This window comes from Balaenoptera physalus, assembly GCF_965194825.1.
Source record: "Balaenoptera physalus genome assembly, chromosome: 3".
Taxonomy (NCBI): Eukaryota; Metazoa; Chordata; class Mammalia; order Artiodactyla; family Balaenopteridae; genus Balaenoptera; species Balaenoptera physalus.
The window spans coordinates 18720379-18737152 of NC_138890.1; the positions used below are offsets into that span (position 1 = coordinate 18720379).

At 48.9% G+C, this 16774-nt stretch overlaps 1 protein-coding gene across 9 annotated transcripts in view; it reads right to left on the bottom strand.

The window, feature by feature from the left end:
• TBC1D9B (TBC1 domain family member 9B) overlaps positions 1-16774 on the bottom strand; it is a 44250-nt gene that overhangs the window by 12430 nt on the left and 15046 nt on the right. For 7 of the 9 annotated variants that reach the window (XM_082453435.1, XM_082453434.1, XM_082453433.1 and 4 more), the window contains exons 6-11: positions 16331-16538; positions 13569-13781; positions 3257-3418; positions 2795-2945; positions 2064-2278; positions 435-552 (exon numbers count right to left, since the gene is read on the bottom strand). In XM_082453435.1, the coding sequence (XP_082309561.1) occupies positions 435-552; positions 2064-2278; positions 2795-2945; positions 3257-3418; positions 13569-13781; positions 16331-16538 (1067 nt within the window). The remainder of the gene's footprint in view (positions 1-434; positions 553-2063; positions 2279-2794; positions 2946-3256; positions 3419-13568; positions 13782-16330; positions 16539-16774) is intronic. The other 2 variants (XM_082453436.1, XM_082453437.1) reach the window with 2 other exon arrangements.

The window sequence follows — 16774 nt, forward strand, 5'->3', positions numbered from 1 at the left end:
TTAAATATATTTGCAAGTGCACTTCCATTTAATAACACAGATTCTACTGGCTGTGAGTTCCTAACAGTTGACATGGGGGTATAACTATATGCTCTAGTTGTGATACTGGAAATTTTCCACAATAAAAATGTTTAAGAAGAGTTAGATGGATATGAATTTAGGCCCCAAGCTAACTTCTTCTCTCACTGCCAGCAACTCCTAGGGAATCGCATAAAGTCTGGGAGAGACGGCTGGGGTCTGTGTTTGGCTCTCCACTTTTTAGCTGTGTGAAGATTTAGCAGCTTCCTAATCTATGGAGCGGAAGCTGTGACTGTCTGCAGCCCGGGGCAAGGCTGCGAGGCCTCCAAGAGCTCACCTGTGGGATGTGCTGAATGTAGACCTTGCCCAGGGAGGCCTGCCACCCCCACAGGGAGCTGCCAGTCTTGGGCACTCACCCACCACCCTAGTGTTGTAGTAGTCGGGCAGCATGCGTTCACAGAGGGCCACCAGCAGCCAGAATGCCTCCTCCTCGCTGCCATAGAGCAGGAGCACTGAGGTGACGATGTTCATGGCCTATGGGCACAGAGACAGTTAGGGGGGGTCATGGAGCTGTCCCCTCCCAAGTGGTCTATGCATCCTCCTCTACCAGCAAGCCTGGCAACAACAAACTCTTCCACCCAACTCCGGGCAATTTGCCAAAAGGCAATTTGCAGGAAATCAATTTGACCAAAATGGTCAACCAAGTTCCTCAAATTGGGCCTGCAGGCATTTGGACACCCGAGAAGGCGAGGCCCTTCTTCGGCGTGGTGTCTGATGTCACAGGTGCAGCACGGGGCCAGAAGGATGTGTGAGTGAGCTGCGTGCAATGGCCACATGGCTGCAGGGAGGCCATGGCAAAGTAGCGACCACGCACAGCCTGAGCTGATACCAAGGCTTGTAAGAAAAAGCTTCAGTGGTGGCAAATTATCTTAAATATGATTTAGAGCCAGCACACTGGTTTTCCATGCACTGGAAATATGTCCTGCAGAACACTGGTCCTACAGAAAAGTGATTTCTCTGAAATCCAGAGGCAGTCACAGAGAAACAGAAAGCCATCTGACCTGGCCATGAAAATGCCCACTAGATTTAAAATCAAATGCCCCTGGAAATGCAAATCAAAACTGCAGTGAGATGCCACCTCATACCATTAGGATGGCTACTATCAAAAAAACACAAAATAACCAGTGTTGGTGAGGGTGGCGAGAAACTATAGCCCTTGTGTATTGTGGGTAGGAATGAAGAATGGTGCAGCTCGTGTGGAAAATGCTATGACAACTCCTCAAAAAATTAAATATATGATCCAGCAATTCCACTTCTGGGTATAGTGCCCAAAAGAACTGGGTTTGGATATTGTACACCTATGCTCATAGCAGCACTCTTCACAATAGTCAAAATGTGGAAGCAACCCAAGTGGCCATGGATGATGAATGGATAAACAAAACACGGTGTATACATACAATGGAATATTCTTCAGCCTTAAAAAGGAAGGAAATTTTGACACATGCTACAACATAGATGAAACTTGAGAACATTATGCAAATGATATAAGCTAGTCACAAAAAGACAGTACTGTATGATGCTTATATGAGGTACTTAGTCAAAATCATAGAGACAGAAAAGATAATGGTGGTTGCCAGGGGTAAGCAGGGGAGTTGTTTAATGGGTACAGTTTCCATTTTGCAAGATGAAAAAGAGTTCTGGAGATGGATAGTGGTGATGGTTGTACAATGATATACCTAATGCCACTGAACTGTACACTTAAAATGATTAAGATGGTAAGTTTTATGTTATGTGTATTTTACCACAGACACAAAACAATCAAACGCCTCAGGACCCAGACCGGAAGCACATACATGGCATGGGGATGAGGTGAGCAATGAACACTGCTTCTAGCTTCATCTTTTTCTGTGATTAGGATCTTCCTGGGGGGACAGGGCACAGTTGCAGGTGTGTGAGGCCATCACTTAGGCCCAGGGCCATGGGGAGCTGCTCCTGTGAGCTTCTGGTGGGAGGTGCTGTCTCTGGACCCTGCTAAGCCCCCGTACCTGGCAGTAGCCAATGGTGGGGTTTCGGAACGCGTAGGCAGTCAGCACCCGGCGGAGTGCAGCGATCCCGAGCTCATTCTGGAAGGCAGGGTGCTCAGGCATGGAGCGGTGGAGGTCTCGCTCGATCTCCTCCGTGGCCAGGCTGTTCTTCCCTGTGGACTTCTCCACCAGCTCAGCATAGTAGCCAGGGTGAGTCACCATCTCATTCCAGGCCCCTGTGGAGACATAGCTGGTGTAGCTGTCTCCCTCCTCCTCCCCTCCCGGGACTCTGAGGGCAACAGGGCAGGGTGGAGACGTCAGTGCACTGCAGAAGAGAAGTGGCACTTTGGGGCTGCAGGGAGGCCAAAAGAGTTGGCCAGGTGCCAGGCAGAGTTTCCCTCATGACTGCTTCGGAGAGAAGTCACCCCACCCAAGTTCAAATGGCTGACTTCCCCTCCTGAAACCATCCAAGTGGCCAAGGGTGTGAATGTTGTCAGAGCCTGCCCCAAGGAAAGGAGGCCTCAGGAGGCCTGTTTGCCTTCCACTGCCGGTGGGAAGGCACCACCCCACTGGTGTCCGCTCCCCGGAACGCCCCTCCTGGCACACATGAGCTTCATTACAGCTGAGAGTCCTGTTTCCGCCCTCTAAAGGCTGGTGGTTCCTGCCTGGCCGACTCAGGAGGCCAGCTGGGGGTCAGCCGAGCTCCCACATGGAAGCTGAGGCTGTGGGGCCGTGAGGCCAGGGCATTTTACCGGAGAAGAGGAGCCACAGCTCCCCCCGGAGGCTCTCGGGGATGCCCTTCAGCACCAGCTCCCGCGTCCTGGTGGTGCGGTACATGCACATGCCGCGCCCGAACTCAAAAAAGTGGATGTTCCATGACTCCTCTTTCATCTTCTCCTTGGCCTGGGGGAACAGCAGACAGGGGGTCTGTGGATGCGACCCGAGTGCTGAGGCAGGTGTCAGGCCCTCCACCTCTCCTCCAAGGGCTTGTGGCGAAAATGCCATGAGCCCAGGCTGGGCTGCGCACGGCATCACCCTGGGGCGTCAGGGACACGGGACCCCCTGCAGAGGCCTGAAGCCCATGACCAGCACTGCTGAACAGGTCACACAGGGTGTCCCTGGGCACTGCACATCGTCACCCAAGGGCCGCAGACTGGCCCTGCCCCTCCCCCTATCTGGCCTGCATGGTGGTGGAGCCCCGAGTCTGGGCTTACCCCCTTGGCTCCCAGGTCCTCCATGGGCGTGTTTCTCTGGAAGAGTTTGAGCAGGCCCTGGGAAGCGGTTGGAGCCTCCTGTGCATGGGACCCCTGGAGGCCACCGAGGGGTGAGGTCGGGCTGGCAGGCTGTCCTGACACCTCCTGAGGAGCTGGGGAAGACTGGGAAATACAACATGGGAAGGAAAGCACTGAGCGAGTGAGCTGCCCCACTGCCTGCGGGGTGGCCGTGTGGGAAAGAGCAGGAGGCCATGCTGTGGCTCAGCCCTACCTCCTCTCTGGCCAGACACACACCTGTATTGTCCTCCTTCACCAGGGACAGGTTCTGGTGCTCATCCTGTCAGGCCCTCTCTCCGTGAGGTCAGGGCCAGGAGAGAAGAAACGCAAGGAGACAGCTCCACGCGCCCCTTCCTGAACTCTGTCCCCTACAAGGGCCTGACTGGCAGCACTCGTGGGTGCTCCCTGGGATGCCTTTCTTGCTCCAGCCTCTGGGGGGGGCAGACCCTGCCGAGCCCTGTAGGGACAGCTGCTGGTGGCGTCTGCCCGGACTGGTCTCGGGTCCCACCACCGTAGCGCTGCCCCATGGGGCCCCTGGCCACAGTGACCGGCTCAAGTGGGGAGTGCTGGGAAAGAGCACTGGGGCCCCCACTGGAGCCCAAGCATGGAGGGGAAAGCGGAGCAGAGGCAGGGTGACATCAGGCCTGCTCACCCAGTACGTCCCGAGACTGATAGCCTGCCTCACCCTTTTCAGACTGACAGAGTCCTAATTGAGGGCATGCCTCCCGCAGGTGCCCTCAGTGACAGCTGAGTGTGGGAAGGAGTCCCCTTTCCTCTCCTCCCTCCCTCAGGCCCTGTCCACTGCACCCTCAAGGGCCCCTCAAAGAAGAAGGGGCTCCCAGGCCCTCTGAGGGCTGGTGGCTGTCCGCAATGCTCCCTCTCTCTGGGCCACTTGCCTGGTGTGTGGTGTGGCCTACAGTGGCCACACATCTCTTGGGCCACACCACCTCTTTCCTCTGGACACCTGTGCAGCTCAAGACCGGGCTCTCCTTGGCAGTCCGCCACACTTGCAACAAGGCTGTGGGGCTTTGGGAGGCGAAAATAAAGACACAGGCCTAGAACTAGGTGTGTGGGGAGGGGGTCCCCACCTGTGGGCCATCTCTAACCATAAACAGGGAGCTGGTATGGCTGTAGGACCCTCCCCAGTGTAGGAACCTGGGAATCTGCTTTCCCGTTGCACGGATGGCCAAACAGCAAGTGAAATGGATCCTGGGTGGTTCTGGGAACATACTGGGGGGCAATACGGGGCTGGGAGAAGAAAAGGGGGGCATCAAGGACAAAGGTCTAAAAGGAAGCCCTAACATTCAGGGTTCTTCCCCTGGCTTTCTGGAACCCCTACCCCCGGCCCTCACCCAGCCAGGGCTAGTGAGGAAGTTCTTAGTACCCTTCAGGTACAGTGTGGGTGACACCAGGCAACTGCCCCTGCTTGTGGATTGTGTTCTACCTGCAGGCACCTGAATTCAAGGTGAGTTCACTGCCATGGGCAATGGCCTGGGCAGGGAGCTTGTTCCCTAGCCCGGGGGTCAGGTGGAACAGAGTCAGTGCCCACTCTGTCTGTCCTCCTCTCAGCTCCCTCCCCAAGTGCCCACCAGTAGGAACAACACCGCTCTTGGGTGGACACTGGTCACTGGCTCCCTTGAATCCACTTCTCCTTCTGCCAGCAGTGGCTTCCAATTTTGGGGGGGGCACAACACATCTCTCTCCACTCTTGGACCCACACTTTGTGGAATCCACTGAGGTCTGCGGTGGTGGCCACAAGCTAATTAGCATTTCCCACGCCTGCGGGGGCTTGCGGGTACTGTGTCGGCCACTCTGCAGGGAATGTCGGGGTGAGCCAAGGAGGGTGCAGGGGCTGCACCACCATGCTGGTGCCACACATGCCCCGGGGGTGACGCTCATCCAGTGGAGAGAGCCCAGCTCTGATGACAGGCGGCCAACTGTGTGGACTTCTTGGCTTCGTGGGCCAGTGAGCTCCCCTTCTGCGTGCTCCAGTCTGAGCTGAGTTTCTGCCCTTGTGCCTGTCAGCTCTGATCCCACTGGCTGTGGTCAAGCAGGGGTGCTGGACACCTCCCCCCAGACTTTCACCCTCTCTGTGTTCCTTACATCAGAACCCGCACCACAGCTGCGATGGCTTCACAGGGAACACATGCTAAACTCATCAAACTGTGCTATTTCAATATGTACAGCATATTGTATACCAAATTTACCTCAGTAGAACTGTTTTTAATAAAAAGGAAAAAAAAAAAGAGAACTCTGCTAGGTTCATATCCACAGCCTGCCCCTCTGCCCCTGGCTGGTGTTTTCAAAATGGATTTTAGATCAACTAAAATACATTTTCATGACAAACTGCCCGAATCCAGGGACATGACCCCAGTCCAGACCCCAAGCATGCTGATGCAGAGAGCCTGCTTCTGGCTCGAGGTTCCCTGCAGGGACAAGGACACAGATGGACTTGCAGGCCACAGAGCACTGCAGAGAATCAAAAATCTCAGTGCCGGAAAGGAGACTGACTCAAGGATGTGACCTCAGCAATAACCATCCTTTGTGGTTCCTGGGGTGATGGTGAGCTCACAGACCCAAGCTGCCTGGGAATCCAGTCTCTCTCTCCTTCCTCTTGGTAACTGTCTCACACATTTTTCCAGAGCAAACCTCCCAAACCACCCATCTTCCTCACTTCCTACTGCCAACTACTGAACTGAGCAAGCAGAAGCAGGAGCAATCTGACAGCTATCCACGGTCACCCCCACCGGCCCACCTTCCCACATCTGTGGCCACGCATGCCAGGCCCAATTCTCCCCCGACTCGAGCCCACGATCCTACCGCTCTCGCCTCTAGGACCTTCTTCTGGCAACTGCCCCCTCTCCACTGGATTAATTACCATCAGCATAGAATCATGCTGTTGTCCCTACAAGCCCTTCCCGTTCTTCAACTGGGTGGTGCTCACATGTTATGTCCACTTTTGTGAAAGTGCATCAAGCTGTGCACTTAGGATCCATGCACTTTAGAGTATATACATCACACTCCGATTACAAGGTCACACCCTGACGGGACCCCTGTGATTCTCAGCTGGCCTTTCTACAAAGTTTCTGGAAAGAGATGCCTAAACTCACTGTATCCTTTCCCTCTCTTTCCAGTGTTTTCTTGAGAAAGTGTCAGAAAATGTATGTTTATGTTCTAACAGTTACCTTTATACTAATGTCTTTATATAGTACCCTGGGTCCCCTCTTTTTATACACTGGACTCCCTCCTAGGGGCAATACTAAAATTAGCGAGTAGCCCTGATCTTCCCCCTCCACTCCTTTCCCTGCCGACATATAATTTAAAGTGATATACCTTGCTCTTACTTAATAAGGCAGTCAGTGAGCTTATTCTACTTTCCATACCTTCTTTTCTCATGTTTTCATTGTACTCTATGTATTCAGAGCATATAAAATTACACATGACTTGTCACCTTTATCCTTGTTATCTAGTCCTATTTCTACAGCTAGATACATTCAATGCTCCCACCAGACCTTCTGCCAAAGCCTCTTGCATCATTTCTTGGTTGTCTCAGGTTGTTCACTATTAGATTCCTCAAACGCTGATAGCTTCTGTGAATTTCTGAATGTTCCTGACGGCCTGTGGTCTTGATACCTGAATGTCAGTTTGCCAGATAGAAAATCCTGGGGTCACAGCTTTTTTACTGTATATCTTACAAAATGTTACTCTATTTGTATAAAATTTTGCTATCAAAATGTCTGACACCTCTCTGATTTTCATTCCTTCATAAATGACTTGGTCTTTCTTGACTGGTTGCCCCAAATGATTTTTTTAATCTTTAAAATCTGATAGTTTTACTAGATTATATCTCAGTGTGTATATACTGCATACTATTCTGTATTTATTTTCCAGTTGTACACATGCTCTTCCACCAGGCAGGTTTAAGTCTTTTATGTTCAGAAAACTTTTCTTGAATCGTGGTTTCTATCAGTTGTTATTCCACAGCTTTGTTTTTCTTTTTTAGGGAGCTACGTTATACATAAGTTGGATTTTCTTTGCCTGACTTCTTTATCACTTCTCTTGACTACTTTTTCTCTCTCTCTTTATTGGACTCTCCTCTTACAGTCTTTCCCCTCGAGTCTTGTCCTTATTTCCCTTAATGGACTTTCTGTGGGGTCTATTCATTCTTGTGCTCTTGGTTGTATATTTATTTCTGAAATATTTCTGTATTCTTTTCTAATTCTTTCCTGACTCCTGTCAACTCTCTTTTCACATTTTTCTGTTGACTAGTCACTTAGTTTCCGAGCTTTCTAAAAATTTTTTATTTATACCATTCTTTAGTCGTTTCTAACCCTTTTCTAATTCTTTTTTAGGTCATTTTGAAATATCAGGGTACAGGTTTCATCCGCTTTGGAGGGATGCTGTTCTGGTGTGCTTTGTCTGTGGAAGGTTTTTTGGATCGTTTTCTTCTTTGTATAGGGTGTGCTCATAATCTTCTTCTGCTGCTCACATTTGAATAACATGACTTTTTCTGTACTTACAGGAGGATGTTGTATGTATGGGGTAGCTGTTTGCACTGCACAGTTGGGGGTCTCTCTTCTGCTGCAGTCTCTCTATGGAGCCCCCCTCCAGGACTTCCTGATCTGTCTCCTCTAGTGTCAGAAGCTTCTCTCTCTTTACACCTCAGTATTCCTGCCCTGCTCAGTTCCAGCTTTTTTCCTCAGGGAGGGCTCTTTCCTTTTGGAAGGGAGTTTTCATTGGATGTTTCAGATTTGTCCTAGCGTTCTCTGATCTTCCCTCAGCTCATTAGTGGATTCCCATGTTTTGTGTTGTTGGTTAACTCATCTGTGAGCTGGAGCCTGAGAAATATGCCTGCAGTTTCACCGGTGGTTTCTCTTAGTCACTTGCTGAGGTTTCTGTTCAGTGGGTAGTCTCTTCTGAGGAGTGTGTGTGGGGGAGTATTTTTGGTGATTTCTGGATTCCTTGTCTCTTGGGACTGTCAGAACCCTTCTTCTCTTCCCTCCACTACCACAGCACAGCTGCTGATTCTCTATCTGTAGAATTATGCTGCAGTTGGTGATCTGGCCTCACCTACTTGTAGTCTGGGGTTTGTAAGATACCCTTTTCACCTGGCTTTGTTAAAGCTGTTGTCTGTGGGCTTTTATTTTTACTCTTAAAGTTGCTTTGTGCATTTTAATGGAAAATTTGGTAAGGTTTAAAAAGCTACCCCAATAACCAACAGCTTATCCCAGTTGAAGGCCATTCCACCAGGCTTTTCTTCCTGTTCTTCCACTGAACAACTCTTGAAAAGGCCACCGTGACCTCTACTTGCCATCTCCAGTAGTCAATTCTTAGTTCTTATGATACCTGACCTCAAATCCAAACTGAACTCTTGACTGCTCCTTCCAAAACTGCTTTTCCTCATGTCATTAAATGGTGATTCTATTTTCTAAGCTGCTCAGGCCAAAGACTATAGGGTCATCCTTTTGTAAACCCTTCTCTTTCTCCCATACCCTCCATCTAATTGGTCAGTTCTCTCAGATCTCCCTTTGAATTATATCCTGTACGCTAACACTGAACAATCCGAAAAGGAAATTACGAAAGTGATTTTATTTACAATAGCATCGAAAAGAATAAAATACTTAGGGATAAACTTAGCCAAGTAGGTGAAAGACCGGATGCTGTATGCTGGAAACTAGAAAACGCTGATGAAAGGAATTAAAGATGCAAACAAATGGAAAGACATTTTGTGTTCATGGATTGGAAAACTTCATATTGTTAAGATGTTAATATTACCCAAAGTGATCTACAGATTCAGGGTAATCGCTATTAAAATCCCAATGACATTTTTGCAGAAATAAAAAAAATCTATCCTAAAATTCATATGGAATTTCAAGGGACCCCAAATAGCCAAAACAAGCTTGGAAAAAGAACAAAGTTGGAGGTCTCAAATTTCCTGATTTAAAAATGTACTATAAAGCTACAGTAGTTAAACCAGTATAGTACTGGCGTAAGGATACAGACCAATGGAATAGAATTGAGAGCCCAGAAATGAATCTTGCAATACATATGTTCAACTGATTTTTGACAAGGGTGCCAAGACCATTCAATGGGGAACAGATAGTTTTTTTTACAACACGTGGTATTGGAAAACTGGATATCCACATGTAAAATGATAAGGTTGGACACCTATCTCATACCATTTACAAAATTAACTCAAAATGGATCAAAGACCTAAACGTAAGAGCTAAAACTACAAAATTCTTAGAATGAAACATAGAAGAAAAGCGTATGGCAACTATTTCTTTGATATGACATCAAAAGCACAATAAAAGAAAAATAAATTGGACTACATACAAATTTAAAACTTATGTGCATCAAAGGACACAATCATTCTCAATCAGAATGAGAAGGCAATCCATGGAATGGGAGAAAATATTTACAAATCATGTATCTGATAAGAGGTTAATATCCAGAAGTTCTACAACGTGACAACAAAAACAAACAACCCAATTAAAAGAAATAGGCAAAGGACTTGAATAGACATTTCTCCAAAGAAGATATACAAATGGCCAATAAGATGTGAAAAGATGCCCAATGTCACTAATCACTGGGGAAATGCAAATCAAAACCACAATGAGATACCACTTCATATCCATTAGAATGGTTATTGTAAAAAATAACAGAAAATAACAAGTGTTGGAATGGATGGGGAAAAACTGGAACCCTTATGCATTGCTGGTAGGAGTGTACAATGGTCTAGCCACTGTGGAAGATGTTATGGCAATTCCTCAAAATATTAAACACTGATTTACCATATGACACAGCAATTCCACTTCTGGGTACATACCCCAAATAACTGAAAGTAGGGTCTGAAGAGATATTTGAACACCCATGTTCATAGCAGCATTATTCACAACAGCCAAAAGGTGACAGTAACCGAAACGTCTGTCAAAAGATGAATGGATAAACAAAATGTGGCATACACACACACACACACACACACACACACGTATGTATTCAGCCTTAAAAAGGAAGGAAGTTCTGACACATTCCATAATGAAGATGAACCTTGAGGACATTATGCTAAGTGAAATAAGCCTATCACAAAAGGACAAATACTGTATGACTCCCCTTATATGAGGTACCTGGAGTAGTCAAATTCATAGAGACAGAAAGTAGAATGGTGATTGCTGGGGCCTGGGGGTGGGGGCTTGAGGGTGGGAAATGAGGAGTTAGTACTTAATGAGTACAGAGTTTCGGTTTCCAAGATGAAAAAAGCTTTGGAGATGGATGGTGGTAATGGCTGCATAACAGTGTGGATATACTTGATACTACTGAACTGTATACTTACAAATGGTTAAGATTGTAAATTTATATGTATTTTACCACACACACACACACACACAAACACACAAATATATATATGTATCCTGAATTTGACCACTTCTCACCAACTCCACTGCTACCACCCTCGACCAAGGCTCTATCATCTTGTGTCCTGATAACTGTCACAGCCTTCCAACTCATCTCTGCTTCTATTCTCGTCACTCTCTAGTCCAGCTCTGTTCTAGAGAAATATAATGAGAGCCACACAGGTAATTTAAAATTTTCTAGTAGCCACATTAAAAAACATAAAAGAAATTGTGAGGTTAACTTTAATAATATATTTTATTTAATATAGTCAAAAATATTATCATTTCAACATGGAATCAATATAAAAAAATCAAGATATTTTACATTCTCTTTTTCACACTGAACCTTCCACCTCTGGTGTGTAGTTTATGCTTATAGCACATTTCAGTGTGGTTGCCTTTCAAGTGCTCAATAGTCATGTGTGGCTACTGTACTGGACAGCTGCACCTCTATTCCATTCTCAATATGACAGCCATAGCAATTCTATTAAAACATAAACAGATCGTGTCCCTCCTCTAGTCAAACCCTCCACTGGCTCCCATCTCACTCAGAGTCAAAGCTAAGTACTCCCAAGGGCCTACGGGCGCTACATGACCTGGCTTCCCACTCCCTCTCTAATCTCACTACCTGCGTCCTCTCTCCACTCATCTCAGCAGCCTGTGCCAAGCTCAATCCTGCCTCCAGGCTTTAGCACCTGCCATTCCCTCTGCCTCGAATACCCTTTCCCCAGATACCTTAGGGCTGTTCCCTTACTTCTTTCAAGTACCACTTGATCAGAGCTCCCCGCTTCCCCTAGCAATCCTGATCCTTCAACCCTGTTTTATTTTTATCCTTGGCCCTTATTGCCACCTGACATATTGTATGTTTATTTGCTTACGGACGGTCTCTCTCACTAGGATATAAGCTCTAAGAGGGCATGAATTTCGTCTAATCTGCTCTATTCCTAGTGCCTGGAAGAGTACCTGGCACCTACCGGGAATGCGACAAAATGTGTTGGGTGAACGAAGGGCAGGTGCTTGGAAGGGGCCACTGGGCCAAGCTTACACTGGCTGGTCAGGCCCTGCCATTTGTGGCACTGGGCCTTGAGAAGGCAGCTCAACATTCCTGCTCACATCCCTTTTCACCCAATTCAACCTCACTGTTTCTTGAAATCCCAGATCAAGCCCAACCTCCTCTAAGAAACCTTTCTTGATGTCTCCACTGCACACTGATTCTGCCCACTCCCTTCCCTTCCATTCCTTATCTATTTAATAGTTGACTGAGCATCGATTACAGGGGTGAAAAATTTAAAGGCTTTCATGGGCCAGACCAGGTGGGGTTCTGGGGAGCTGAAGCGTACGTGCCACCACTCAGCTCCAATGCCACTCAGTGGGAACGTGGGCCCTGTAATGTCAGGGCCCCTGATTTTTCCAGAGCAGCCAGATATGTGGATTTTTATATGGACTCTTCTAATCATGAAGTGTTTTCACAAATCCAGATTGATAATAGCACACACATCTTGTCCAAGATACCAAGAAGCAAGGAAGTGATCAAACATGGCCAGGGTAATGTCAAAAGGACTCAGATGTCACCTGAATAAGCTTCCTCTGGTCACAGATGGAATGAGGATAATAACTGTCATGGACTGGAACACATCAAGTTGCTTAAATCTGTAAGTTCATAATTACACTAAAAAGTAAACATAAAAAACTGAATTGGTCATATTTTGAGGATATTTGAAAACCAATTCATCATTTTAACAACTGGTGAATAAAAAAAAATAAAAGATTTATTCTGCCTTTTCTATATGAACTGTGCCTCACGGTAACCAAATAGTTGTTGAGGGTAAATTTCTCTATATGGAAATATTCCAGCTAATGAACAGAAGGAATGATAGAATTAGAGTGCCCCCATCTGCAATCCTAATGAGTTACCTAATGAATTATCTAGGCAATGCTTATCAATGACTGGTAACAGCACATAACCAGGTACTGCATACCTGTTGGTGGAAGTACACAGCACCTCAATCCTGCCTACAAGTGGACCTGCTCCCCACTCCCCAACACAAACAGTTGAATCCAAATCTGAGCTGGATCTCATTACTCAACCACCAATTTACAAGAAACAGGGCACAAAAGAATCCGTTAAGTGTTTCCATGAGATGCAATCAGCAAACACCAGACTGCGAGAAACTCTATAGCACAAATGACCCAATTCCTTCAACAAAATACTGCAAGAAAAGAAAAGAAAAGAGAGAGAGAGAGACAGGGAGAGAGAGAGGGAGGAGTAGAAACCTATAGATAAAAAGGGATTATACCAACCCACTGTAACATGTATATGACCTATGTTTACCTTAATTCAAATGATTAAACTGTAAAAAGAACATGTGCATCTGGGGAAATGTAAATACAAGTTTTTGATGTTAAAGAATTATTGTTAATATTGTTGGTATAGTAAAAAGATTGCAGTAAAAGGTAACCCTGTAAGAAAGACTGATGGGAGAAATCAATCTCCCAACAGGTAAATAAACACAAGCTGGACAGGCCTAAACAGAGTGGCTCTCAGTGCAGCAGAAGTTCATAAGGGACAGAGATGAGGGTGGCTGGTCCAGGCAGAGAAGGCTTCTTATGTGGAATGGGACTTGAGGCAGGCAGGGGTGACGTTCAGGAGGACTGGGGCACGTCTCAGGGTACAGAGAGGGCTGTGACCCTAGGCATCGCGTGTGTGGCCAGGACACCTGAGACTGGGGCTGGGTTAGGTTTTCCACCCTGCACCAAGCGAGGACCCTCCCCACCCAAGGCCCAAGGCAGGCACCACAGGGCTGCCTGGGCTCTTCTCCCGGCCCTGACTCCCACCCCACTGCTCTGAAGGGCCCTCTCACCTCTGGGGCTGAGTCCACAATGCTGGCTTTCCTCCCCGCTCTGCTGTTGCCTGGTGGCTTGGATGGCATTTTCTGGAGGAAGTCAGAGATCCTCTGAACCAAGAAATCGCGGTCTTTCAGGTTGGCAAACAGGAAGGTCATTTTGCTCTTGGTGCTAATGGACAGAGGGCTGGGCAGGACACTGGAGCTATCAGCTTTTTCGACAATGGTCACCTGAGAAGACAAAAACACCATTTGGAGGTCAGTATCTTGGGATGTAAAGCCAGATGGTTTTGTGAAGCTGAGAGCATAGTGGGCTTAGGTCGTCTTCTCTCAGGCATGGGGCAGGGAGTGGACGAGGGGCTCTCCAGGCCTGGCCGATTCATATTCTGACTCTGCCGCTTGCTGCTGTGTGAGTTACGGGCATGTCTGAACCTCGTTTTTTCAGCTGTTGATGGGTGTGAGCATATCAGCCTTGTAGGATAGTCATCAGGATAGTGACACACAAGGTAAAGCCTGAGCCCAGCTGCTGGCCCTGATCAGCTTCCCCAAGATGGACAGTCATGTCCCTGCCCTACAGCACAGTGAGCAGCCCTGCCTGCAAGCCCTCCTGAGCACTCATTCCCTCAGCACTTCCTGATGTGCGTCCTGGGCCCAGTTCTGACTGCGAGGTGTGTGAACAGAGCAGTACAAGTGTGCAGGGCACAGGATGGGCTTTTAGGGGGCACCTCTGCAGGGCCCGCAGCCTGGGGTGGGTACAAACAATGGACATGCAGGCTAATGAACACGGTCACCAGGGCTGGTGGGGGCCACAGGGCAAGCTGGGAGGCCGCTGGGCTGCTTCCTGTTGAAGGCACCTCTAGGGAGGTAGTAACTGAGCTGAGACCTGGTGCAGCCAGACGAAGAGCTAGGGGAGAGGCCAGCAACCACCCCGAGGAGGGGGCCAGACTGGCGTGATGGACAAAGAAAGACCGGAGAAGCTGGGGCAGAGTGAGAAGGGGTGGGGGGAGAGAGAGAGAGAGAGAGAGAGAGAGAGAGAGAGAGAGAGAGAGAGTGTGTGTGTGTGTGTGTGTGCGTGTATTTCGGTGTGTAAGTGTGTGTGCCTGCATGTCTGTGTGTGGGCCAAGGTCTGACTAGGGGTGGGTGGACTGAAGGTCTTACAGGTCACAGCAGGCAACTGGAGATTCTTCTAATCACAGAAGATACCGGAGGATTCTACCCAGGGTGAGCAGATGTTTAAATTATGTTGGCTGCTGTGGAAGGATGGGATCTAAAGGATAGGTCCTCAAGCCTTAGGTGCAGACAAGATACTGCTGAGGTGACCCAAGCAGACAGCTTGTCTTAGATGGTGGCTGTAGAGAGGAAGGGACATGCTCCGGAGAGCAAGCTGACAGGACATGCCACGGTCAGGACGTGGGAATGAGGCCAGGTCAGAATCAAGGATGGCTCCCGCGTTCCACCTCAGCAAATGGATGGAAGGGGTGTCACTTCCAGAGGCGAGGATGAGATTTGGGAGCACAAATTCAAGAGCCCAGTGGACACATGAGTGTGGCTGGCATGAGTGAGGAGCCCCTGTGAAGCCCCCTGGTTAGGATACTGAGGTCAGTGTTGGGCAGGGGCCTCCATCAGGACCAGCTGCAGAGCCCCATCCCAAGAGCTTCCTGGCTCAGCCAGAGCTCTCTGCCATCAGGAATGTCAGGACCCATCAGGAGAAATGGAGCTGGGCCTAAGATGACCCTGTAGCCAGCCCCCAGGTCTCAGGGTCAGGTCAGTACAGCACCCACGACAAATCCACAGACCTAGTGCCAAAAGAGAGCGTGGGGTCAGGGGCCACCTCTGAGCCCCTCAGCCTGGAGCTGTGGCTCCTTTAAGTCCTTTGTCTCTGACTTCCCTTGGGGAAACTGAGGCAGCACACTACCTCACACCTATTCGCAACTATACGTGCAACTTCAGGGCTTTGTACAAAGGCCAGGGAGGTCCCACTGCTTCACATTTTAAATAGAATCAAAATACTGTGTTTTAGCTTATAGCTTAAGAACCTCACTTAAACCTCAATTAAACAGCCAGTATGCCCTGTTGGGCCATGAGGAAAAGGAGGGCTTGGAGGGGTGGGGGGCTCTCCCTCACTGTCTACACCTTCACAACAGCACAGGACAAATGGCCTTGTTTCTACCAGAGTCACTGTGGAAGCCCAAGAAACTGGAGAAAAAATAACTCTGACAGGTGAGAGCTGACCCCACCCTTGACAGGTGATAGCTGACCCCACTCCTGAAAGGTAAGAGCTGATTTCTGATGACTCTCCTAGAGCCCGAGCCACAGCCAAGGCAGGTGTCAGGAGAGGAACAGTGAGGTGGCCTCTGAGAGTAACATGGGGCTGGGGTGGGATCAGAGTCCTCCACGCCCAGCCAAAGCAGGGCTTTGCCAAAGTCTAACTGCAAGGCCCAAGGAGGCAGGACTAGGGGACACTCACCTGCAGGAGGCCACTGGGCTCTGACCAGGGAGGTGTGGCTCCTTGTTGAGGTTTCCTGATGTCCCACTGTGAGCTCTGCTGGCAGGCCAAAGCCCACCGCATCTCCCCACCAGGTGAGGTTGATCCCTGAGGGGGCATCCAGTGCACCCCACTCCCGCCAGGGCCTGGTACACGACAGGTGCTCGGGGAGCACATGAACCACCATTGTGCCCTCTGCACTCACATCACTAAATCCTGAGGGGCTTCCTGGGCTGGGGACCTGGCCACATGCCCTGGTAAGAGAGGGCAGCGCTGGAGAGGACCTAGGGCTCACCTCCCGCAGGGGTATGATGAGGTGGCAAGCATCCTCTTCCTTGCTGGCAAAGCAGATGTAGTTGCTGGAGATAAACATCTGGCCAGGGATGTGCAGCTTGTTGAATGGGGTCCACAGGGTGCAGCCTGTGTGGCCGTCCAGGCGCTCATCCCCGGGCAGCCGGAACGTGGCACGGTAGCACTCGTTCTTGGCTCGAGCGTCCAGGTCTCTGGTGAAACCGAGGTGGGGGAGATAGAAAAGCGGACAAGAGTTGGGGCTAGCACACTCACAAGGCGGCCTCATGCCCTCGGTTTCCACATTGGATTCAGGCTCGTGGGGGTCCTCCTGTGAGCAAGTTGTGCCCAGGGATCTCAGAGTTCAATAACACATGCACAGTGAATGGTCAAGTAGTAAAATGTGGACATCCGTATGACCAGCAGAGGAGTGGTCAATAAACAGCACGCT